At 71.8% G+C, this 23,930-nt stretch overlaps 5 protein-coding genes across 5 annotated transcripts; 1 reads left to right on the forward strand and 4 right to left on the reverse strand.

The window, feature by feature from the left end:
- Nucleotides 1-3,589: 3,589 nt before the first annotated feature.
- AURANDRAFT_6211 (hypothetical protein) lies at nt 3,590-3,994 on the reverse strand (the record flags this gene model as incomplete). Its single annotated transcript, XM_009037133.1, has 1 exon — nt 3,590-3,994. A coding segment is annotated over one exon (405 nt), but the record flags the coding sequence as incomplete, so codon positions are not given.
- Nucleotides 3,995-4,568: 574 nt separating this feature from the next.
- On the reverse strand, nt 4,569-5,507 carry AURANDRAFT_12574 (hypothetical protein; the record flags this gene model as incomplete). Its single annotated transcript, XM_009037545.1, has 1 exon — nt 4,569-5,507. A coding segment is annotated over one exon (939 nt), but the record flags the coding sequence as incomplete, so codon positions are not given.
- Nucleotides 5,508-9,777: 4,270 nt separating this feature from the next.
- Nucleotides 9,778-10,691, reverse strand: AURANDRAFT_37088 (ubiquitin-conjugating enzyme; the record flags this gene model as incomplete). The annotated part of the gene is made up of 5 exons (XM_009037544.1): nt 9,778-9,973; nt 10,056-10,155; nt 10,199-10,316; nt 10,458-10,527; nt 10,632-10,691. The coding sequence occupies 5 exons, from the start codon at nt 10,662-10,664 to the stop codon at nt 9,833-9,835; spliced, it is 462 nt and encodes a 153-aa protein (XP_009035792.1).
- A 1,721-nt stretch (nt 10,692-12,412) lies between these two features.
- AURANDRAFT_71349 (hypothetical protein) lies at nt 12,413-16,302 on the forward strand (the record flags this gene model as incomplete). Its single annotated transcript, XM_009037352.1, has 2 exons — nt 12,413-14,034; nt 14,812-16,302. 2 exons carry the CDS (start codon nt 12,475-12,477, stop codon nt 16,300-16,302), a joined length of 3,051 nt encoding a protein of 1,016 aa, XP_009035600.1.
- Nucleotides 16,303-20,659: 4,357 nt separating this feature from the next.
- On the reverse strand, nt 20,660-23,273 carry AURANDRAFT_24442 (hypothetical protein; the record flags this gene model as incomplete). The annotated part of the gene is made up of 3 exons (XM_009037543.1): nt 20,660-21,562; nt 21,629-22,982; nt 23,182-23,273. The coding sequence occupies 3 exons, from the start codon at nt 23,271-23,273 to the stop codon at nt 20,660-20,662; spliced, it is 2,349 nt and encodes a 782-aa protein (XP_009035791.1).
- Nucleotides 23,274-23,930: the final 657 nt, after the last annotated feature.

Raw genomic sequence — 23,930 nt, forward strand, 5'->3', positions numbered from 1 at the left:
GCCTATGGGCAGGCGGTCGACCTTGTCCGCCTTCGTGCTCGGCCGCGCGCGCACGGGCACGTGGTCCAGCGCCTCGTTCCGCGCGACGTAGGCCCGCGGCGGGTCGAGCGGGCGCCGCGCGCTCCGAGAGGCGGGCCACTCTTCTACCGCATCGAGGACGGCGCGCGCGCGGTCCAAATTCGCGAGGGCCCGGCCCGCGGCGTCGGCGATGGCGCCCGCGTCCTCGACGGCGGAGGCGTAGGTCGCCGCGCCGGCGGGCTTGTCCAGCGGCGCCTCGGCGCCCGCCTCGGCGTCGAGGAGCGCCTTGAGGAGGAGCCGGACCTGGGCAGGACAAGGGTGATTCAACGTCGCTTCAACGTGAGTGTTCCGCGCGCGCGCGTTCCAAAAAAAGCATCCACGCTTCGAGACCGTTCCAAGAGATGATCGCTCGCCCAAAAATCAGCCAAAACGAGTGGAAAACGGCCGAGATATGAGGCTTTGAAGTTTGGAATTTCGCTCTCTTGTCCTGCCCTGAGCCGGACCTGGGGCCACTTGACCTCGAGCAAGAGCTCGACGCGGCCGTCGTCGGAGCCGTCGTCGAGCTTCTCCGTCGGCGTCGTCGCCTCCGCGAGCAGGAGCGCGCCGCAGCGCACCTGCTCGCGCTCGCGGTCGACCAGGAGCTTCGCCCAGTCGCCGGCGTCGCGCGGCGCGAAGATGTGGGCGCAGCGCCGCAGGAAGAGGGCCGCGTCGCCCGGCGCCGCCTCGAAGAGCTCGGCGCCCGCCTTGTCCGACCCCTTGACCCACCAGAAGCGCGCGTTCGACGGGCCCTTGGCCCAGTCCGCGCCCGCGCGGCCGTCGAGGGCCTCGCGCGGGCACGCGTGGCCCAGGGGGCAGTCGCGCGCGCCGACGCCGGGCACGAGGAGCTTCGCGCCGAACTTCTCGCAGAGCACGACGCGCTCGCCCTCGGACTCGGGCGCGTAGTGCGCGCTGAAGACGGGCACGTCGAGCGCGAGGAGTTCCGCCAACGTACCCAGCCAGCACTCGGCGAGCGGGAAGAGCAGCGTGCCGAAGCCCGCCTGGAAGAGCGCGACCCCCGACGGCTTCGGGTCCCGCGCGACGGCGCCCCGGGCGAGCGCGGCGTCGAGCGTGTCCTTGACGGAGCGCACGCGGACGCGGCCGGCCGCGGGCAGCGCCCAGTCGCCGTCCATCTCCGGGCCGATGAGGACGACCTCCGTGGGCCTCGCGTCCCAGGGCAGGAGCTCGTCCAAGACCTCGGCGAGGGCGCCGGACCGCGCCATGGCCCCCTCGACGTACGCGCGCGCGCCGACGACCCACCAGCAGCCGCCGCTCCGCGGCCGCGACGCCTCGGGCACGGCCCAGACGCCGCAGGCCAGCGACGCCGCGTGCGTGCGCGCCGCGCGCCAGACGCGGCCGTCGCCGGACTCGCCGCAGCGGTCGGCGACGAAGGCCCAGGTCCAGTCCTCCGGCGACTTCCGCGTAAGCGGCGCCGGTGTCCGCGCGGGCGGCGGCGCGTCGAGGCCCAGCTTCTTCGCCTGCCGCTTTTTGCAAAAGTCCTTGAAGCTGCTCATGGTCTAGCTATTTTTTGTGCTCCGCGTCGTGCGGCACGCACGAGCAAGGGGGCTGCTACAGGCCCATAGCTTGGTTCAACAACGCGACCTTGAATAATGCGTGAAGCGAGTTTTCCCTGTGGCAAAACCCGGTCGCCACAGATCGCGTCGTCGCAACCGAAACGTCGCAGCGTCGCGCCAAGCGCACCAAAAACCACGATGACGTCCCTCGTCACGTCGTGCATGATGGACGGCCTGGGCACGCCGAGCCGGCTGGTCGCCGCGGCGAATTTCGACGGCTGGACGGTGACGGCGCTGTCCATCGGCGCCGGGGAGCGGCGCCACCTGCTCGTCGAGAACGACGCGCTCGGCGATTATGAATATGAGGTGTCGTACGCGTGCGCGTTCGAGGGCGACGAGACGACGGGCTGCTGCTCGCGGAGCGCGCCGCAGCTGCGGCGGCTGGCGGCGGCGCTCGTGCAGGACGTGCCCGGCGCGATCGTGCCGCCCCTGGGCCTCGCGGCGGCGGCGGGCTGCGGCCGCGCGGCGGGCGCCTTCGGGAGCGCGCTCGCGCGCCACGCGGAGCTGCGGCGATCCAAGGCGCTCGTCGCGTTCCTGCTGGACGCGGGGTCCTTCGCGGCGATCTGCGACGCGCTCCTCGGCTACGGCGACGACGCCGACGGCGCGTTCCTGGGCACGCGCCTCGCCATGCACGAGGGGCGCATCCGCGCGCCCGACAGCGAGAACGGCCAGGTCATCGCGGACATTCTGGCCTGGCGCAAGGACCAGGAGAAGCTGCTCCGCGGCGCCCGGGCCGCGGCCGCGGCGGCGTCGGACGCCGACGCGAAGCGCGCGTCGGCGCTCGCCGCGGCCGTCGCGTCGCCCTTCTTCGGCAAGGACCTCGTGAGCCCCGAGGCGCTCGCGAAGATCGCGCGGCCGCCGCCGCCGCCGCGGCCGGGCGCGGCATTGACGGGGATGGCCGCGGTCGTCGCGCGCCTCGACGACGCGCTCGGCTACCTCCGGTCCGTCGCCGTCGCGTCGCTCGCCGTCGAGCGCGTGCGCGGGCGCGCGCTCGCGGCGCGAAAGGCCGCCTCGAAGGACCGCGCGTCCCACGCGACGCGGTCGCGGCGGCTCAACAGCGCCGCGCGGCGCGTCGCCGCCGTCGAGGACGACACGGAGGACGACGGGCCCCGGAGCTCTTCGGCGACCTTCGTCGAGTACGCGCTCCGGTTCACGTCGTCCGTCGAGGTCGCGGCGGCGAGCTTCGAGTCCGACGACGCCGCGCTCCGCGAGTCGTCCGAGGCCGCGCGGGGCCTCGAGGAGGTCGCCGACGGCGCGCGCCTCCGGTTCACGCGCGAGGTCGCGGGCCACCTCGACGACTTCAACCGCACGCGCGCGGAGATCTTCGCGGCGCTCCTCCGCGACGAGGCCGACGCGCGCGAACACGAGGGCGCGAAATTCCGCGCGGTGCTGGCGGAGCTGCCCTTCGAGCCGCCGCCGCGGCCGCTCCCCGCGGCGGACTCGCTCGACGACGTCCCGCCGCTCCTCGACGCCGCCGACTACGCCGCCGACGTCGCGAAGCCCCCGGGGGACGACTTCCCCGTCGTGGACCTCGTCCCCCGCGACGACGACACGGCGTCGGAGTAAGTAGGGATGATGCTTTAGGACGCGGCCGGCGGCGGCGCGGCGGCGGGCTTCGGCGGCGGCGGCGCCGCGGCGTCCGGCGGCGCGTCCGCGGCGCGGCGCGGGCTCGCGGGCTTGCGGCTCGAGGCGCGGCTCTCCTGGCGCTGCTGGGCCTGCTGCTGGGCCTGCTGCGCGGCGTGCTGCTCCTGGGCCTGGCGGCTCTGCTCCATCTGGCGCGCGAGGCCGATCTGGTGGTCGAGGCGCGCGATGGCGTCCTTGACGGAGTGGAGCTGGCCGCGGACGTACTCGCCGGCCCGGAGCAGCGTCTCCATCTCCGGCGCGTCGTCGAAGCGCGAGAAGTTCTCGTTGAGCGGGTGGCCCGCGGGCGGCGGGCCCGACCGCGCCATCGCCCGGTCGTAGAGCGCCTCGTGGGGCTCCGTGAAGACGACCTCGTCGTAGACCTCGCTCACGACGGGCTGCGTCGCGACCTGGGGCGTCGTGCCGTCGTAGAGCTTGACGACGTGGCTGAACTCGACGGGCCGCTCCGACGGGTCGCGGAAGTGGACCCGCACGCTCGCCTCGAACTCGCCCCAGCCCTTCTCCGTGACCTCGTAGGGCGGCTCGTGGATCTCGCGCACGGGCTGCGCGAAGGACGGGTGGAGCTTGAAGACGACCTTCTCCACGAAGTAGCCCAGGTCCTCGCCGTGCGGGCCCCGGACGAAGAGCGTCCACTTGTGCGTGTGGTACTCGTCGGCCTTGCGCCCGAGCCAGAAGGCGACGGACCCGTAGACGAGGGGGCAGCACACGGCCGTGTTCTTCTTGCGGATCTTCGCCGGCGGCGGCGCCATGGCCTCCTTCTTCACCATGGCCTCGGCCATGGTGTGCGGCGGCGGCGGCGGCGGCGCGGGCGCGGCGGCGCGATGAGCGGTCGCGGTGCGCGGCGGTGTGAGCTCGCGGTGCGCGGCGGTGTGGTGCGCGAGCTCGCCGGTGACGCAGCGCTCGGGGTCGTGTGGCGCGCGACCTCGTGGGGCGCGACGGTGCGGTCGCTGGTGCTCGCGGCCTAGCCCACCTGGCGCCCCGGCGAGGGCCGCCGCCGCCCGCACGCGATGGCCTCGCGCGCCGGCGACGCCCCGCGAGCGGGAGAAAATTACGACGGTCGGCGCCCCCCCACCGGCCAGGCTCCGGGCGCGCCGCTGGCCGCGGCCCTCAGGAGGACGGCGCCGGCGGCGGCTTCGGGTCCGCGGCGGCGGCGCCCGGCGGCGGCTTCGGGGGCTCGGCCGCGTTGTCGCCGGCCCAGGGCGCGGCGGCGTCGTCGTCCTCGTCGGGCGAGCGGATGAACTTGGCGAAGGAGACGCGCTCGCACTCGCCGCCGTCCGCGAACTTGGACACGAGGAAGGAGCCGTCCGCGCCGACGACGACGACGGTGCCCGGCTCCGCGCCGAAGGCGCAGAGCGTCGGCGCGTCGAGGCCGTGGACCTGGGCGAAGGACCACTCGCTCTCGAGGTAGGAGCTCGCGAGGCCCGGGATGACGCGGCGGAGGAAGCTGAGGTTCGACCGCGCGTTCGCCGGCGCGTCCGCCGCCGGCGCCGGCGGCGCCGCGCGCGGCGCGGGGTCGCCGTCGACGCGCCGCGCGCCGCCGCCGTCGCCGAGGGAGAAGATGTGGACCGTGCCCTTGTCGCTGGAGCACGCGAGGAACTTCGCCTCGGCGTCGAAGGCGATCGAGTAGACGGCCGCGCGGTCGACGCCGCGGCGCAGCTCCCGGAGCTGGGCGCCCGTGTGCGTGTCGAAGACGCGCAGGAGCGTGCCCTTGTCCGACGCCGTCGCCACGAGCGCGCCGTCGCCGCTGAGCGCGAGCCGCGCGAGATCCGACTCGTGCGCGGTGATGATCGTCGACTTGCGCGCGTCGTAGAGCTCGACGCGCACGTGGCCCCGGTTCACGCCGGGGCAGGCGAGCACGTTGTTCGACGGGTGGGGGCACAGCGCCACCAGGCCCCGCGGGTTCGGCTGCGTGTTGATCTGGTCTAGGAGCTTGAGGTCGCTGAAGCGGTAGACGTAGACCTTCGTCGCCAGCACGACGACGACGCGGTCCCGCCGCAGCTTGACGGCCTTGACGTCGGACCGGAAGCTCAGCTCGCCGATGCACCGGTTCTGGTGGTCGTCCCAGATCATGACCTTGTTCGGCGGGTACCGCGGGCTCCGCCCGCCGCCGACGAGCGCGAGCAGGTTGCAGCGGAAGAGCATCTCGACGACGCCGACGCCGCCGCCGCTGAAGACGCGCCGGAACGTCTCCTTGAACGGGTCCACGTTGTAGATCCGGAAGCCGGACTCGGTGCCGCACCTGGAGAACGGCGGTGCGAAAACCTCCCGCGCGCGCGCGCGGAAACCCTCGGCGCGCGCGAAAAGCGTGGGTCGCGGCGCCGGGCGCGCGCGCGAAGCAGCCGAAATCCTGGTTGAAGCTCACGAAGAGCAGCTCCGAGCTCTTCGTCTCGTCCTCGAAGACCTCGGAGACGTTCATGCTCGCGGCGCGGCGCCCGTCGCGGCGCGGCGGCGCTCCGGGCGGCTGGTGCTGGCGGGCGCGGGCGGTGAGCCGGCGGCTCGGGCGCTGGGACGGCCCCGGTGGCGCACGCGCTGCTGCGGAAGGACGCGGATGCTGGCGCACCGGTGTGGCGTCCTCGGCCGATCGGCTGTGGCATTTCTGCCGATTCACAAGCCGACGCCTCGACGCTCGTCGCGCGCACCAGGCGTCTCACCAGAACCGCTCCAGTCGTCGTCCGCACGCCCGCGCACGAGCCATGGAACCGCCGGCACCGAAGAAGGCGAAATTGGGCGCCGGCGGCGCGTCCAAACCATCGAACAAGGCGTCGAAGCCCAAGGCCATCCGCGGCGCCGCCGCCGAGGCCGCGGGCGAGGCGGCCGTGCGGGACTACCTCGAGCGCTTCCAACGGCCCTGCAATTGCACGCAGCTCTGGGAGAACACGCGCAAGATCGTGTCCAAGAGCAACATCCAGCTCGCGCTGAACCGGCTCGTCGCGGCCGGAATCGTCGCGGAGAAGCAGTACCAGAACGGCAAGGTGAGCCTCTACTACGCGAACCCCGACGCCATGGCGGCGAAGCACGGCGCGCCGGCGCCGGACGAGCTCTGCGACATGGTCTTCGACGACGTGCCGAAGATGCTCGTCGAGGCGGACGCGCTCAAGGTCCAGGCGCTCAAGCTCGAGCGGCGCGCGGCGGCGCTGGGCAGGGAGCCGACGAACGCGGCCCTCGACGCGGCGCTGCGGTCCGCGGCGACGGCCGCCGCGGACGCGCCGGGCGCCGAGCGCCGCGACGCGGAGCTCGCGGCGCGCGTCGAGGTCCTCGCGAGCCGGACCTGGGTCGAGCCGCGGCGGCTCGCCGAGGCCAAGGCGGCCCACGACGCCGCCCTCGCCAAGTGGAAGACGCTCCGCCGCGTCGTGCGCGACGTCGCCGACGTCTGCGCCGAGACGACGGACGACGACGTCGACGTCGCGCACCTCGCGGGCGTCTTCACGGACCGCGAGGCCGGCGTCGCCGGGCCCGACCCGGTCCCCTTCGGCGCCGCGTGAACCCTGGGGGCCGAGAGCACACCGACCGGGCGCGCTCGGCTCGTCGTCCCCCTCGTTGAAGCTAATGATGCCGCCGTCTTGAGCCGCGTTTTCATTCGCGCTTTCTCGTGCGTCTTCGAGTTCGAGTGGGGGCAGCCATCCTGCGGTCATGTCCTCGATTCGAGGCCGCGCCGCGCTCGTCGCGCTGTGCGCGGCCGTGGCGACCTGCGACGACGACTGCTTCAAGCACCCCAACGTCTGCGGCGTGCGGCCCTTCGAGGTCTGCGACGACTGCGGCGGCGGCACGGGCTGCTGCAAGGCGGCGCCGGACAGCCCGGACTGCTTCGAGAACCCGGGCTCCTGCGGCGACGGCAAGTGGTGCCAGCTCAACGACCGCAAGTCCTGGAGCGAGAGCGACCGGACGACCATCGGCCGCTGCGTCGTCTACCAGGACATCTGCGAGAGCTGCACGCAGACCTTCGCCGTGGACAACCCGCCGGAGATCCACGGCCTGGGCGCCGACGCCTTCTACAGCGGGTCCATGCCCGGCGTGCCCCTCGGCGAGTACTTGGAGCGGACGACGCGCTGCGACGTCACGAGCGGCCTCGTGTGCACGGGGTCCCTGGTGCCGAGCCTCCCGCCGACGTGCGTGCCGCGGCGAACGCTGCCCGAGGGCCACGACGTGCCGTCGCCGGCGATGATGCGCCACTGGGGGAAGCGGTGGATGCGCATGGGCGCGCGCAACTTGCTCGGCAACACGACGGGGCGGGCCGTCGGCGTCGGCCACCAGCTGCCGCAGGGCGCGTCGCGCGCGGAGGTCCGCGAGGGCGCCAACTTCATGCTGGCGGCGCTCTGGAACGAGGAGCTCTGGGGCCCCTTCGAGAACCTGACCTTCGAGGAGACGCTCGACGAGAAGTGCTGCACCTGGTCGAACTACACGGACTCGCTGTCCGACTTCCAGCGGAACCGCACGGGCCCCGAGTGGCGGAACCCGACGGACCCGAACCACGCGACGGAGGGCGACGCGCCGCCCTGCGTCTGGCGCACCTTCGACGGCGCCTACAACGACGAGAACCCGTCGATCTGGTCGACGATCCACGCGCTGACGTTCAACCTGCCGGACACGGTCTCCGAGGGCCAGCACCAGGTGCTCCAGTCGCTGCCGCTCTTCCTCCGCCAGCATTTGTCCTGCGCGCTCTGCCGGAGCCACATCCACGAGCACCTCATCGAGCTCGGCATCCCGCGGACGCGCGACGGCCGCGAGTGGGCCTACTTCTACCAGAAGGCGCACAACTACGTCAACGAGCAGAGCGAGGTCACGCGGCGCGGGTCCCAGTCCTGCGGGTGGGGCACCTGGAACACGCCGCCGGCCTACCGGTGCGCGGGCGTCTACCGGAACAACTGGTTCCTCACCTTCGCGGACGCGTCATCGCAGTGGCGGTCGGCCCACCACAAGACGCGCTGGGTTACGCGCGGCCACTAGTCCAGGGGGAGGCGCCGAAAGACGTGGACCGTCGTCTGGCGGTACGTGTCCCCCGGGGCGACGAGGCACCGCTCCGGCGCGTTCGCGCGGCGCTGCGCCTCGAGGCAGACGCCGGCTCGGTTCGCGTACGGGCCCGCGGGCCCCGCCGTGCCCGCGAGGAGCGTCGCGTAGTAGGTCTGGAGCGCGGGCTCCGTCGTGTGGACGGCCATCATCAGCGCCCCGCTCGAGAGCACGGCCGCGGGCGGCGGGAGGCCGTCGACGACGCGGTTCGGGTCTCGCCCGACGTTCCGGTCGACCTCGAACTCCTCGCCGTGGGGCCAGTGCGGCGAGGCCCGCGCCTGGGCCGCGATGAAGGCGCCGAGGCTCTTGCCGTCCGTGTCGCGCGGCCCGCCCTTCTCCACGGGCACCCGCTCGCCGGGCAGCCCGTCGCCGCCGCCGCCGTCGGGCCGATAGTGCGCGCAGTCGAGCGTCAGCGCGTGGTCGTCGACCGTGGGCTCGCCCGACAGGTTCCAGTAGGCGTGGTTCGTCAGGGAGATGGGCGTCGTCGCCGTCGTCATCGCCTCGTACGTCATCCAGAGCTCGGCGCCGGCTTCGTCGCCGCGGAGCGCGTAGGTCACGCGCGCCGCGACGTCGCCCGGGAACGGGCCCGCGGGGTCGAGGAGCTCGAGCGTCACCGACGCCGCGTCCCTAGCGCCGACGGTCCAGACGGCCTTGTTCCAGCGCATGCCGCCGTGGAGGCACGTCGACGGCTTGATGCCGCCGCCGCCGCCGTCGCAGCCGGGCAGCTCGTAGCGCGTCCCGTCGACGTCGAGCGTCGGCGAAAAGCGGCCGGCGACGCGGCCGATGACGCAGTTCATGCAGGGGTTCGCGTCGCTGGTCCAGTCGTCCATCGCGAGCACGAGGCTGTCGCCGCCGTCGACGCAGAACCGCGCGAGCGTCGCGCCCGCGGGCAGGATCGTCGCCTCGCACCGGTGGTCGCCGCCGTCCGCCGCGTCGCTGCGGAGCTCGATGGGCTCCGTGCTCTTGCCGCCTCGTGGTGGCGGTGGCGTCGACGACCGCGCGTCCTCGGCCGGCGGCGGCATCTCCGGCGTCTCCGGCGGAGGCGGAGGCATCTCCGGCGGAGGCGGAGGCATCTCCGGCGTCTCCGGCGTCGCCTCCGCCGGCGCGTCGTCGGCCGGCTCCGCGGCGGCGGGCGCCGCGTCCGCGGCGGGCTTCTCCGGCGTACGCTTGCCGACCACCTCGTTGAGCATCGTGCTCGAGGGCTGCGTCGTCTCAGATTTTCGCCTCCATCTCGTCGGGCTGCACTCGCTTGAAGACGACCTTGAAGCCGAAATTTGAGAGCTCGGATTATTCAGCTGCTTCGACGACGCGCGAGGCGATGGGTGCGATGCCGCCGACTCCCCCCCCTGAAGCCGACACTCGGGTAAAACGATTAAGTCCCGCGGGCCGGCGGTCGCGCGGCACCGAGGCGTGGCCAGGCTAGCGCGGTCCGGGGGACTCCGGTCGGACTCGTTGCACGGGGGATCGGGGCGTGGAGTGCGGCGGCGTGTGCGGCGCCGCCGGGGGAGGTCTCGCGGCGTTCGCGCTTGGATGGTATGATCAGAGGCCGCGGGGATCGACTACATCGCATATTTGTGCGTCCACTCCCGCGCGGTCGTGTCGTGTTTCTTTTTGTCCGTCCGAAGGATCTGCGCGATCTCGGGCACGAGCGGATCGTCGGGGTTGGGATCCGTCAGCAGGGAGCAGATGGAGAGCAGCACCTAGGGGGGTACGGCGGCGTCGGGCGGGCGCGGGCGCGGGCCGCGCGCGCGCGCGCGCGGCGGTCGGACGCCGGCGGCGCGCCTTTGATATCGTCAAGGCGGGCGACCACTGATCCTTGAGGATGTCCAGGCAAATCCCCCCGTTCGCGTTGATGTTACAGTGGTAAATCCGCGTCGTGAAGCTCACCTGCGGCGCGGGGGCGTCCGCGGCGCGCCGCGCGGAACCGTGCGGGGCGCGGGCCGCGCGCCTTCGGGGGCTTGAACGGGTAGTCCGCGGGGAAGTGGATGTTCAGGAAGAAAACGCCGCCCGTGTACGGGCTGTCGTCGGGGCCCATGATCGTGGCTGCGCGGGCGCCCGCCGTGAGCGCCGCCGAGGAGGGCGCCGAAGGCGGCGGGCGGGTCGCGCGGAACGTTCTCCCCGGCCCGCCGCGCGCGCGCGGGGCCCGGGGGGGCGCGCGCGCGGGTCCGAGGCGCCGCGGCGCACCCTGCCAGTGAAATAAGTCGTCGCCCACCGGGCCCGCGGAGCAGTTCGCCGGGGGGTCCCGGCCGAGGTCCTGCGTGGGCGTGGAAATTTCAAAATGAGATCGCCGGCGGCGCGCGGCCGCCGCGCGCCGCGCTCGGCCGGGGGAACCGGGGCCCGCGGACGCCGCCGACGCGCCTGGAGCTCCTTGTTGATGCGCTTGAGGGCCATCTTCTATGGGACGTAGACTCGAACGCTACGAGACGCTGAGCGAGTAGCTGGGACCACGGGGCGCGGCGCCTCGTATCCTCGACAGCGAGCGATGGAGCACAGGTCGTTGAACCAGATTGAAGACTCGGAGCCGGTGAGGCCGTGCAGTCGGGCGCGGGGCGCCGATCCGGCCCCGGCGTGCGGCTCGAGCGAGGCATCATCCGTTGCCCACACGGGCGCATCTTAAAAGAAGGGCATCGTGCCGTCGTCCTGGCAGGCCGGCGCCCCCGCCTCGGCGTTGGGCAGGACGATGAAGATGCGCTCCGGCGGCGCGCCGGCCGCGGGCACGACGTCGCAGGGCCGCGGCCGGCCGCCGAAGCGGCGCGCGTAGGCGTCGAGCGTCTTCGCCGCGTCGGGGTCGCGCGTGCCGCTCTCGACGCCGCCGTAGTTGACGGTGCCGTGGCGCATGGTGTGGTGCTGGTACGTGAAGTCGACCAGGCGCGCGCGGCGCGCGGGCGGCATGAAGAGGCGGATCGCGGCCGTCTGGAAAATCAGGTCGTTCGCGCGGTGCGTGAAGATCAGACCGCTCTCGTCGAAGGCCGCGATCATGGAGCCGACGCCCGGGTGGCCGAGCCACCAGTCGAGCTTCGTGACGAACCAGTTGTTGTAGTAGCCGAACTGGCCGAGCGCCGGGCAGTAGGGCATGCCGTGCGCGATGGCCTGGGGCACGATGGGCGCGCCGCTGGCGTCGGCGTAGAGGCCGAGCTTCAGCGCCGCCGAGCGGATCTGGGCGCGCTTCTGCTCCGACTTGCAGTGCTTGGGGAACTTCGTGCAGAATTCCAAAAAGTCCGCGTCGACGTCCGCGCGCTTCGCGGCGGCGAGGTACGCCGCGTCGTCGCCGCCCGCGTCGACGCGCCGGGCGAAGGACGTCACGAAGTCGGCGAAGTGCTTCGGGCACTCGGCGCTCAGGCCCCGGTACGCGTAGAGCAGCCGCCTTCGACGGAGCGAGGCGAAGACGTCGTAGTCGATCTTCGACAAGATGAAGCTGTCGTCGTCCATGCGCATGACCCAGCTATAGCCCAGCTGGGCCAGCGTCGGCCAGACCGTGACGGCGTAGAAGCGGATCATGAGGCGGTAGCCCACGGACCAGGGCATCTCCGGCGGCGGGTCCCACCGCGCGGGCACGGCCCAGCCCGTAGCGTTCGTCAGGAGGCAGAAGCGCACGTTCGCGACGCCGTCGAGCGCCGTCGCGTCGCGCGGCGCCAGGTCGCCCTCGTGCCAGACGATGACGTCCGCGTCGCGCACGGCGCCGTAGTTGCGCCGGAGGCTCTCCATCGACGCGTTCAGCGTGTTCGCGTGCGTCGCGTCGTAGGAGCTGTGCTGCTTCTGGCCGAGGTAGATGATGGCGTCGCCGTGCCGCCGCCGGCCCGTGCAGTAGCGGTCCAGCGGGCTCGGCGCGAGGCCGCGCGGGAGCGCCGCGGGCCGCGGCGGCGGCGGCGGCAGCGGCAGCGGCGGCTCCGGCGGCGGCGGGCCGTCGCGGCGCTTGCGCCGCTGGCGCGCGCGCCGCGTCGCGCGCTTCTGGGAGAACGCCTGCGGCAGGCTCGGCGCGCATCTCAGGAGCAGGAGCAGCGGCAGCAGCGCGCGACGATGGACCATCGTCACCTTCACCGCCGCCAGGGCAGCCTCGATGTCGACGGTGATGAGGCCGCAGGCGCCCGTCGGCTCGCGCTCGCTTCGCCGAGTCGTGGAAGAGGCTCGTCGCGGTCAAGGGCGCCAAGTCCCGCGCCGCCGACGTGACGTGCGCCGCGACCACCGCTTCGCACTCACCGCCATGGACACGGACGCCAAGGACAAGGCCGAGTCGGCCAAGTCGGCCTTCGTCTTCGCCGAGGGCCCCGGCGCCTTCCTCGAGAAGCTCGCGACGCTGAGCCGCCCGGCGCGCGTGCGGCGCCTGCTCCTCGTGGCCAAGCACAGCGCCGACGCCCCGCAAGCGCTCGCGTTCGCCGCGGCGGCCGTCGACGAGGCGAAGCGCGGCCTCGACACCGCGGGCTACCGGGACGCGGTCGCGGCGCACGACGGCCTCGGCCCCGCGTCCAAGCTCGGCGTCGACGCGCCGTGGCTCGAGGCGTCGGACGCGCGCGCGCGCGAGACCCAGGAGCGCCTCGAGGGCGAGCTCGCGAGCAAGCGGTCATCGCTGAACAAGGACGCGATCTGGGCCGCGTACCGCGGCCTCGGCGACTTCTTCGTCGAGCGCGGCGAGAACGCGCACGCGCTCAAGTGCTTCGTGCGCATGCGCGACTACAGCACGTCGTCCCAGCGGACCGTCGAGACCTGCGGCCGCGTCGCCGCGGCGGCCGTGGACCTCAAGAACTGGGCGCACGTCGCCAACTACTGCGCCAAGGCCGACCACGCGCTGGACGCGCTCGGCCCGTCCGCGCGCGCGGACGGCGGCGCGCGCGACCTGGCGCTGCGGCTCCAGGCCTGCGGCGCCGTCGCGGCCGTCGCGTCCAAGTCCTACGCGACGGCCGCGCGCGCCTTCGTCGAGCTCGCGAAGGCCGCCGGCGGCGACCGCGACGGCGCGCCCGAGGCCGGCGCCGCGGCGCCAGGCCGCGACGCGGTGCCGCCGGGCGACTTCGCCGCCTGCGCCGCGCTGCTGGCCCTCGCGAGCCTGCCGCGCGACGAGCTCAAGCGGTCCTGCGTCGAGGACGTCGCCTTCAAGAACGCCGTCGCCTCGCTGCCCCGCGTCAAAGCGCTCCTCTCGGACGCGTTGTCCGGGTCCTACGCGGCGGCGCTGCGCGAGCTGGCCGCCATCGTCGACGAGCTGAGCTTCGACCCGGCCCTGCGGCCCCACGCGGCGCACCTCGGGGCCCTCGCGCGCGACAAGTGCCTCGCGGACTACTGCAAGCCCTACGGCGCCGTGTGCCTCCGGCGCATGGCCGGTGCCTTCGACATGTCGCTCGAGGACGTCGAGAGCGCCGTGGCGAAGCTGGTCGTGGCCAAGAAGATCCACGCGCGCGTAGACTCCCAGCGGAAGACGCTGATTGCCGTCGACCGCGACGCGCGCGCGGCGTCGCTCGGCACGGTCCTCGACCACGGCCGCGCGTACGTCGGCGAGGTCAAGGCGCTGGCGTTGCGCATGTCGTGCCTCGAGCACGATTTGGTCGTGCGCGCGCGCGGCGGCGCGCTCGGCGCGCCGGGCCTCGCGACGTCGCGCTTCGACGACCGCGCGCTCCCGCCGTCCGCGTGGGCCGGCGGCGGCGGCGGCGACCCGCGCCGGGGCCTCCGCGGCGACAGCCGCAAGTTCGCGAACCGCCGCTACGACGCCTTCGACCACCCGGCCCAGGCCATCTACGGCCGCGACGACGACGACGACGACGAGGCGCTCGAGGCCGTCCGCCGGCAGCAGATGACCGCGACGGACGCGCGCGCGTTCGCCGCGGCCCTCGACGACGACGACGACGACGACGAGATCCTCCACGACGCGCCCGCGCTCTAGGGGCGGGGTCGTAAGCATCGGTCCGCCGCCTTACTCGTCGCTCATCTTCGGCAGCGGGAGCTCCGCGCGCGCGGCCTCGACGGCGGCCGGCGGGTAGCAGAGCCGGTCCTTCGGCTCGACCTCGGGCGTCCCCGCGATGTCCAGCAGCTCGTCGAAGAGCTTGTGCGAGAAGACGGACAGCTGGACGATCTTGCCGAGGTCGCCGCCGTCCTCGCCGACGACGCCGACGCGCTGCGCGTCGAGGTCGACGAAGATCTCCGCCGTCGCGCCGCTCAGCGCATGCGCGGCCTTCATCTCGCCCAGGGCCTGCCAGCCGCGCACGGGCGCGCCCATGAGCCAGAACTTGAGGAACGTGCCCAGCGACTGCTTCACGTCGTCAAACTGCACGGCGGCGAAGGCGTCGATGCCCGCGTGGTCGCAGTCCTCGACGGCGCCGGCGCGCACTCTCGGCGCTCCTCTGGTGCAAAGCGTGGAGGGTTGCAGCGCACTGGCCGCAGCGAGCCAGCACATCAACAACGCACGAGACGCCATGCTGGCAGAGCTCCGTCTTGCACCATCGACATGGAGATCGGCGAGCCCGAGCTCATCACCGCCGACGCCGCCATCGAGACAGTCGCCTCCAGCGTCGCCTGCGCGCCCGAGAGCAGCGCCGCGACCGCGCCGAGGCCGTAGAATTGCACGATGGCCGACGACAAGGACGACGACGAGGAGATGACGCTCAACGAGGCGCCCGACGAGGAGGAGGAGGCCGGCGGCGCCGCCGCGGAGCCGTCCGCCGCGGCGAAGAAGAAGAAGAAGAAAAAGAAGAAGAAGAAGGCCGCGGAGGACGGCGGCGACGACGGCGACGCCGAGGACGCCGCCGCCGCGCCCGCGGACGAGCCCGACGGCGACGACGACGCCGACGCCGACGCCGGCGACGGCGACGCCGCCGCGAAGAAGAAGAAGAAGAAGAAGAAGAAGAAGGCCGCGCCGAAGACGGGGAGCAAGCTGCCGTTGAGCCGCAAGCTCGGCGGCTTCACCGACTCCTACGTGCGCTACGGCCAGACGGAGCCGCCGACGATCCCCGTGTCGAAGCTCTTCGAGCGGTTCCCCGTCGGCGAGATCCAGGACTACCAGGGCGCCAACGCCTACCGCACGACGTCCGAGGAGAAGCGGGCCCAGGAGCGCATGCAGGACGACCTGTGGAACAAGGTGCGCCACGCGAGCGAGGTCCACCGGCAGGTGCGGCGCTACGCGCAGTCGTTCGTGAAACCGGGCCTGTCGCTGACGGAGATGTGCGAGAAGCTGGAGAACAAGAACCGCGAGCTCGTCGAGGAGCGGGGCCTCACGGCGGGCATCGGCTTCCCCACGGGCTGCAGCATCAACCACATCGCGGCCCACTTCACGCCGAACGCGGGCGACACGACGGTCATCCAGCAGGGCGACGTCATGTCCATCGACTTCGGGACGCAGATCGACGGGCGCATCATCGACTGCGCCTGGACCGTGACCTTCGACGAGAAGTACGACAATCTGCTGGAGGCGGTGAAGCAGGCCACGGAGACGGGCATCCGGGAGGCGGGCGTCGACGTCCGCCTCTGCGACATCGGCGAGGCCATCGAGGAGGTCATGGAGTCCTACGAGCTCGAGCTCGACGGCAAGACGCTGCCCGTCAAGTGCGTGCGCAACCTCAACGGCCACTCCATGGGGCCCTACCAGATCCACGCGGGCAAGTCCGTGCCCATCGTCAAGGGCGGCGACGCGACGAGGATGGAGGAGGGCGAGTTCTACGCGATCGAGACGTTCGGCTCCACGGGCCGCGGCCACGTCGTCGAGGACCTCGAGTGCTCCCACTACATGAAGAACTTCCACGCGCCCCACGTGCCCCTGCGCATGCCCCGGGCCAAGAAGCTCCTCTCGCACATCAACAAGACCTTCGGCACACTCGCCTTCTGCCGCCGCTGGCTCGAGCGCGACGACGGCGGCTCCACCGCGGTCAACGGCGCGAGCGGCGCCAAGCAGGAGAAGTACCTCGGCGCGCTCAAGAACCTCTGCGACGTCGGCATCATCCAGCCCTACCCGCCCCTCTGCGACATCAAGGGCTCCTACGTCGCCCAGTACGAGCACACGGTCCTCCTCAGGCCCACGTGCAAGGAGGTCGTCTCCCGCGGCGACGACTTCTAGGGGTCTCTCCCGTATCGTAACTACCCGGGCTCGCGCAGGTGGATCGCCGCGAGCGCCCGCCACTGGGCCTGGAGCTCGCCGTCGCCGTTGCCGTGGACGGCGCACGGCGTCGTGCCGTGGCGCGCGTTGCGGAGCGCCGGGCGGCCGTCGGACCCCGGCGCCCACGCGAGTTCGCCGTCTCCGAGAGTGCCGACGCCGCCGAGGCACTGCCATCTGGAGCACGCGGAGTCGACGCGCGCGCGGACCGGGTCGCGGAGGTAATACAGCGTCGCCAGCAGCTGGTCGTCGTCGCGCGCGGACGCGCGCGCCACGAGCGCCTTGAGCGCCCGCGCGCGCCCGACGAAGCAGCCCGAGTTGACGAAGCGGTACGGCGAGGCGCAGGGCGGGTAGCGGTCCGCGAGCGAGGGGTCGGGCCAGCACGTCGGCTCGCCCGCGAAGAGCACGTCGACGCCGTCGTCGAGGAGGTTGGAAGGGAGCGGCGCGTTCCAGAAGACATCGTAGGCGTCCGTGAAAACGACGATCGCAATATTTCGGCACGGTCTTCAGCCAGCGCCGCAGGAGCACCCACTTGAAGCCGCCGCAGAAGCGCTCGTCGAGCGTCGGCCCCCGCCAGGGCTCGCCCGCGCCCAGGACGACGGGCTCGGGCAGTCCGTGGAGTTCGGCGGAGCGCAGGTAGACGTCCAGCAACGACGCGTCCGTCGCGACGGTGACGACGTAGGTCTTCGGTGGCGGCTGCGGCGGCTGGGCTGCGGGCTGCCCCAGGGTTTGCGGCGGCGGCTGCGGCGGCTGGGCTGCATGCTCCAACGATTCCGGCGGTGGTTGCGATGCGTCGTGAGCTGCAGGCTGCTTCGACTGCTTGCGGATGTGGCGCGGCGCCATTGCTAGTCGGAGACGGCCATGCTTCCTATCGAGAGCGGCGTTCAACGAAGGAACCTGCCTTCAACATGAACATAACCACTGCCCCCCCGGAGAGAGAATGCTCGATTAAATCGAACGCAGTTACGAAAACGCGCGCGGCCGAGCGAGCGCGCATCCATCAGACGAGGTTCCGCACGCGCGCCGTGACGTACCTGCGAGACGCGACGCGTTCGGACAAAGTGCGAGAAAAGACGCGCGCCGCGACGGACTTCATGGACGTGTGGGCGTGGTGGCCGTGGATGCAGGCCGCGGCGTTCGCGTACTCGAGCGCCTCGGCGCTCGGTTTCCGCCACTCGAAGGCGCTCGCCGCGAGCTCGGGAGCCGGCGCCGCGAGGTACGCGCGGATGAGATCCTCCGGCGGCCAGGCGCGGGCGCGGCAGTGCGCCTCGATGCGCCCGCCGGGCGCGTCCGCTACGTCCGGCGCCTCCGCCTCGTCGCGCCACGCGCGGAGCGCGTCGAGCGCGTCGCGGCCGTCGCGGCGGCACGCCCCGAGGAACGCGACCGCGGCCCGGGGCCCCGCGAGGGGCACGCCGTCGTCGAGGTCCGTGCCGCAGCAGAGGCCCAGCGCGACGACGTCGCGCCGCGACCAGGGCCGGTCCGAGACGCGGTGGATCCGCGCGTCGCCGCTCTCGACGCCCGACACGGAAGCCCGGCGGACGACGCACCGCGCGCCGTCTGCGAGCGGGGGGGGGGGAGGGTTCATCGTTCGACGTATGCTCGGACGCCGCGGTCTCGCAGAGGAACGCGTCGCCGTCCTCCGTGAAGACGCCGTCGACGAGCCCCGCGGCGTCGAGCGCCGCGCACGTCGCCTCGGCCTCGCCGGCCGCGAAGACGACGGGCGTCCCCAAGGCGCGGAGCACGGCGACGCAGGCGGCGCCCCGCGCGTCGAGGGCCGCGCGCGCGTCCAAACTCCCGTCCGACGGGTCGCCGCCGCCGCGCCACCGCTTCCGCGGGTCGCGCGCGCCGTCGACGACGACGACGAGCCGCGCGCCGAGGCGGAGGAAGAACGTCGCGCGGCTGTAGGCGAGGAAGAGGTGCGGGTGCTTGTGCTGGGCCTTGAGCAGGGGCGACGACGCCGCCTGCACGAGCCAGAGCGACAGGTCCACGGCGAAGACCTTGCCCCGCAGGTCGCGCTCGGGCTTCACCTAGATCAGAGGTTGTGTTTCGACGACGATTCGGGGGAATCTGTGTTACCATGCGGCCGTCGTAGAGGGGCCAGAGGCCGTTGACGCCCATGAATTTCACGGCGCGACGGGCTTGTGAGAGCGGCGACGCGTTGAGGATTGGCACGGCTCGGAGGGGGAACGATCTCGCTGTGGTTAAATCTCGGCGATCATCACACATCTCCCTCAGGCTTTCCCCATAAGACCTCCCTGGCCTCGAGGAGAGTATTACGGATGCGACTCTGATTGCTCATTGATGATCGCGAGCGACTCGATGGCACCCTCGTGGCCCTTGGCAGCCGCGCGCGAGAACCAGCGTTTGGCTTCGTCAAGATCGAACTCCATTCCTTCCAGATCTGGATCGGCATAGAGGAGCCCGAGGCTGTCTGCGGCGCTTGTCATGCCTTGTGCGGCCGCGAGCTTATAGTACTTGATCGCGAGGCCAAATTCCTTTTCGCGTGTGAAGTATAATCCCAGGTTGCTCTGCGCGATCGCGGAGCCCCGGTCCGCGGAGATCTGAAACGGCCGCCTCCCCTTCTTCTTGTCCAGCTTGACTCCCTTTCCCTCCATGTACAACTTTCCAAGATTCGTGAATGCCTCATCGCATCCGAGCTCCACTGCACGCTTGTAAATCTTCGCGGCCTTCTTATCGCTTTTCTTGAGGCCGTACATCCCGTCGTGGTACGCCTGCCCCAAGTGCGCGACCGCCTCCGGGACCTCGTTTTCGACGTGGCGACGGATCGCTGCGAGGCTATCCGCATGGGTCAGCAGGGGCGGCGAGTGACACAGAGGACACGGCGCCTCGAAGGAGATTTTGTCATCGCATGACACGCAGATCTGGCGGCAGCAACAGTTTCGAATCCTTGGCAACGACGAATTGACGTCCCAGGCCTCGAGGCAGATCGGGCACCGCGACCCCATCCGCGTCTAGTGAAGGTCAGGCATCAGAGACCCAGAGACTAGAGACCTGGGCATCGAGCATCAGACCTGGGTTTCAGACTAAGAGAGACCTGGGATTGAAACCCAGGCCCTCGAATTACGAAAAAAACCTAGAAGTCGCCCAGGGCGTGGTCCAGGTCGCCGGCGGTGGGCCACAGGTGGACCACAATCACCTCCATCACCTTCAGCAGCAGCAGCAGCAGCAGCAGCGTCGTCGTCGTCGTCGCCGCCGCCGCCGCCGCCGCCGCCGCCGCCGCCGCCGCCGCCGCCGCCGCGCGCGCGCGCGCGCGGGCATTCGAACCTACAATCAGACACAGAACGGCATAGGGAAGGCCATTTTAGCTCAGTGGGTGAAACTGTGACGGTAATAGACGGGATCCCGAAATCGAGTGGGCGCGCGCGCAGCCCGCAGCCGCAGTGATCGACCGAATGTACTCCGCCAAAAGGATGGGGCAGCGCCGGCGCAACTCACTGGCGTGCTCCAGTGCACTTCCTTGGCCCGGGATGGGCCCCGATAGCGGTTCTGGCGGCGTCGGGGCAGCCCAGACGTCGCATGCGCACTCCTGCGGACAAACGGGTTGGGGCATCCTGTCGTCAAGCGGCAAACATATCTGTAATTTATATAGGGGGGATAATAAAAAAAATGGACCTCCAAAAGACCTGGGTTTCATACTCAAAAAGACCTGGAAAAGCATCAAACCTGGGAATCAGACCAAAAGACCTGGGTTTAAAACCTGAGCATCGGACTTCACTATCCGCGTCGTCTCCGGCTCCTCCGGGTTCGCCTCGCGCCGCGCCCGGGCGGCCTCGTGCTCCGCCGCGATGCGCGCGCGGACCTCGTCGGCGTGCGACCGCGGCGCGGGGCCGTAGACGATCTCCTCCGGCGGCGGGGGCGTCGGGGCCTCCGCGCGCGCCGCCTCCGCCGCGCGCTCGTCCCGGATCTTCTTGCACGCCTTTCGGTGGCCGCGGTCGCGCCAATCGATTCTTTGACAGTCCGTCGAACAGTACTGCGTCGTGCCGCAAGGACAATTGAGCTTGGCCTTCTCTCCGCAGATGGTGCAGGTCAAACGGAGCCTCAGGGCCTTCGCCCGGGCCTTGACCTTTTCGAATTCGCGTTGTTTGGTCCTCCAGGCCGGCTCGGGGGCGTCGTCTCCGTCGCTCGTTTTGACCTCCTCCATGCTCCTCTCCCCTCAGACCTCCGGGTTGTGGCGACTCGCTCGAAATCGGCGAATCGGGCCGCGCCGACATGCGTGACGCGTCGGGCACCCGACGGCCTCGACGCCCAGCGAGAACCCCCCCAAAGAGAACCCACGACGCCTTAGAACACCCAACTCACGTCACACGACGGCGACCTTCGCGGGGAAGTGGGCCGCGTCGACGGCGGCCACGGTGCCGATGACCGCGGCGCGCGCGCAGCCGACGCGGCGGATCGCCGCGAGGGCCGCGTCGGCGCGGTCCGCGGGCACCGTCGCCAGCAGCCCCCCCGCGGTCTGGGGGTCGAAGAGGAGCGCGTAGGCCGCCGCGTCGAGCTCGACGGCCTCGCCGTGGTTCTCGACGGCGCGCTTCGCGCGGAGGTTCTCGTCCTGGAGGCTCGAGAAGACGCCGTCCCGCGCCAGGCGCTTCGCGCCGGCGAAGACGGGCGTCGCCGCCAGCGAGAGCTCCACGCGCGCGCCGCCCGACGCGCGGCACATCTCCGCCAGATGCCCGAGGAGCCCGAAGCCCGTGACGTCCGTGCAGGACGTGCAGCCGTGCTCCTTGAGCTCCGTCGCCGCCGCGCGGTTGCTCTGGGTCATGGACGCGAGGCACTCGCGGACCTCGGCGGCCCGCGACAGCGCGCGCATGTCGCCCGCGAAGACCGCGCCCGTGCCGAGCGGCTTCGTGAGGATCAGCGCGTCGCCCGCGACCATGCCCTCCTTGGACAGGAAGGCCGCGCCGCCGTCCGGCACGCCGTTGACGGCGAAGCCCAGCCCGAGCTCCGCGCCCTCGCACGTGTGGCCGCCGACCAAAGTGCAGCCCGCGGCGTCCAGCGCGACGCGCGCGCCGGACATGAGCTGGAAGAGCGTGTCCTCGACGCACCGGTTCGACCCGTAGGGCACGACGACGAGCGCCAGCGCCGACGCGGGCAGCGCGCCCATGGCGTCGCAGTCCGAGAGCGCGTGGTTCGCGGCGATCTGCCCAAAGACGTAGGGGTCCGACACGAACGACCGGAAGAAGTCGACGGTATGGACGACCTGGGTCCGCTGGTCCTTCTCGGGGCCGTAGGCGACGACGGCGCCGTCGTCGGGCGCGTCGACGCCGACGACGACGTCGCAGGGCGGCGGCGTGCCGTTGTCGAAGGTCAGCGACTTCGGCAGGTTCGCCAGCGCGCGCGTGAGCGCGGACGCGCCGACCTTGGCGCCGCAGCCGCCGCAGCGCATGGGCGCCGCCTTGAGCACGGCGAGCGCGTCGCCGCCGGCCTTCGTCGCCGCCGCGAAGGGCGGGAAGTCGCCGTCCCGCTCCGAGAGGTCGGGCAGCCCCTTCGTGTACTGCCACATCCACTTGCGGTCGATCCAGTCCTTGAGGTCCCAGAGCCAGGGCGCCTCGATGGCGAGGCCGCCCCGCGACGCGACGGCGGCGCCGTCGCCCGTGCCCAGCAAGCCGAGGAACGACGTCTGGGGCACGTGCGCGAGCGTCGGCGACCCGCAGACGTCCGCGACGAGGTTCGCGTAGAGCGCCATGCCCGCCATGACGGCGAAGACGCCGGCCTTGGGCCGCGGGTGGCCGTCGACGGACGCGCAGTCGCCCGCGGCGTAGACGCGCGTCGACGCGCGCGTCCCCGCGACGTCGCCCGCGAGGCCGCACCGCTGGTACTCGTCGACCCTCAAAAACCCGTCCGCGTCGACGCCGAAGCCCGACGCCCCGAGCCAGGGCGCCGCCGCGGCCTGCGTGCACCAGACGCACTCGTCGAAGGGCACGGTCGTCGCGGCGCCGTTTTTCAAGCGGCACGCGAGCCCGGCCTTGCCGCCGGCCGCCGCCGGGACGGCCTCGAGGGCCTCGTGGCCGTAGAGGACGTGCACGCCGGCCCGGTCCAGCGCCCGGGCCATGAGCGCCCGCACGCCCGGCGCGTGGCTCCGGAGCAGCTCCGCGCTCCGCGCGACGAGCGCGAAGCGCGCGAAGGTATCCGGGTCCTTGCCGAGCGCCTCGAGCTCCCGGCGCACGCGCGCGACCATGGCCAGGGCCAGCTCGACGCCGCCGGCGCCGCCGCCGACGACGACGAGGTCGTAGGGCGCCCTGTCGAGGGTCCAGCCCGCCATCTTCTCGAGCAGGCCGTCCCACTTCTCGGAGAACGTCGCGATGGGCTTGACGGGCGTGAGCAGCGCCGACGACGACGACGACGCGCCCTTGGGCGCGATGCCGACGTTGATGGAGAGCACGTCGTAGGGGATGCGCGGCCGCGCCGCGTCCTTGAGGACGAGCTCCTTGGCGTCCACGTCGACGCGCGTGACCTCGCCGTCGATCAACCGGCACCGCGCGAAGCGCGCGAGCGCGTTGAGGTCGATGTGGCACTCGTCGCGGTCGTAAAACCCGGCGACGTGGCCCGGGAGCATGCCGCTGTAGGGCGTCTCCACGTCGCGGGTCACCAGAGTCAACCGGACGCCCTCGAGCGGCTCCATGCCCAGCCTGTGTGCAAATCAACCAGTGAGCTGGGACGTCGGGGCCAAACTTCAGAAATCTCTAGCTCGGTCACATCGAAGTCGATTCGGCTGATTTTTGGACGAATCGATTGCTCTCAGGGAGTTCTCGAAGCACAGCTGAAGAGTCTGGTCCGAACCGTTCGATTACGCGCACATTGAAGTCGAGTTGAAGATTTGATTTCCACACAGTGCCGAGCATGCGCAGCACGTGCACGTGGCTGTGGCCGCCGCCGATCAGGACGAGGTCCGTCAGCTCCGGCGACGCGTCGGCCTTCATGCGCTTCTCCATCATGTCCGCGCGCGCCTCGGCCTCGCTCTTCGCGGCGATCTGGCGCTGCGTCCGCACGTGCTCGAGCGGGTGGAGCCGGTAGATCGCGTCCGCGTCGCCGGGGAACTCGCGCTCGGCCTCGAGCACCTCGAAGCGCCGGTCCCGCTCGATGGACAACAGGAAGAGCAGCTCGCCGAAGCGCCGGCAGCGCGCCCCGACCTCGTACGAGGGGAGCGGGTTCGTCGCCTGGGCTTCCGCCTCGGCGGTGATGGCGAGCGCGGCGAGGTCCCGTTGCACGCCGACGTACGCCGCGACGCTCACGCCGCGCTTCTTCGCGAGGCGTCTCAGCAGCAGGTAGGCGCCGGCGGCGACGCCGCCCGCGTAGTAGAGCTTTTTCCTCGACTCCATGGCGATTTTGCAACGCGGGAGGACGTCCCGGACCAGGAGGCGGCAATGATGCTGCTCGGATTGAAGTCGGCGACTCAGCAGCGAGTTGCTGTCGGCTAAAAACAGCCTCCGCGCCTCGTCGCAGTACGAAAAAGCCCGCCGGCCATGCGGTCCGCAGCCCTCGTCGTCGCGCTTTCCGCCGGGAGCCATGCCTTCGTGACGCCGTCGGTGCGCCTCGGTGCGCCGTCGCTGCAGCGCGTCGCCGCGGCGCGCCCGACC

Source organism: Aureococcus anophagefferens, assembly GCF_000186865.1.
Source record: "Aureococcus anophagefferens unplaced genomic scaffold AURANscaffold_6, whole genome shotgun sequence".
NCBI classification, from domain to species: domain Eukaryota; class Pelagophyceae; order Pelagomonadales; family Pelagomonadaceae; genus Aureococcus; species Aureococcus anophagefferens.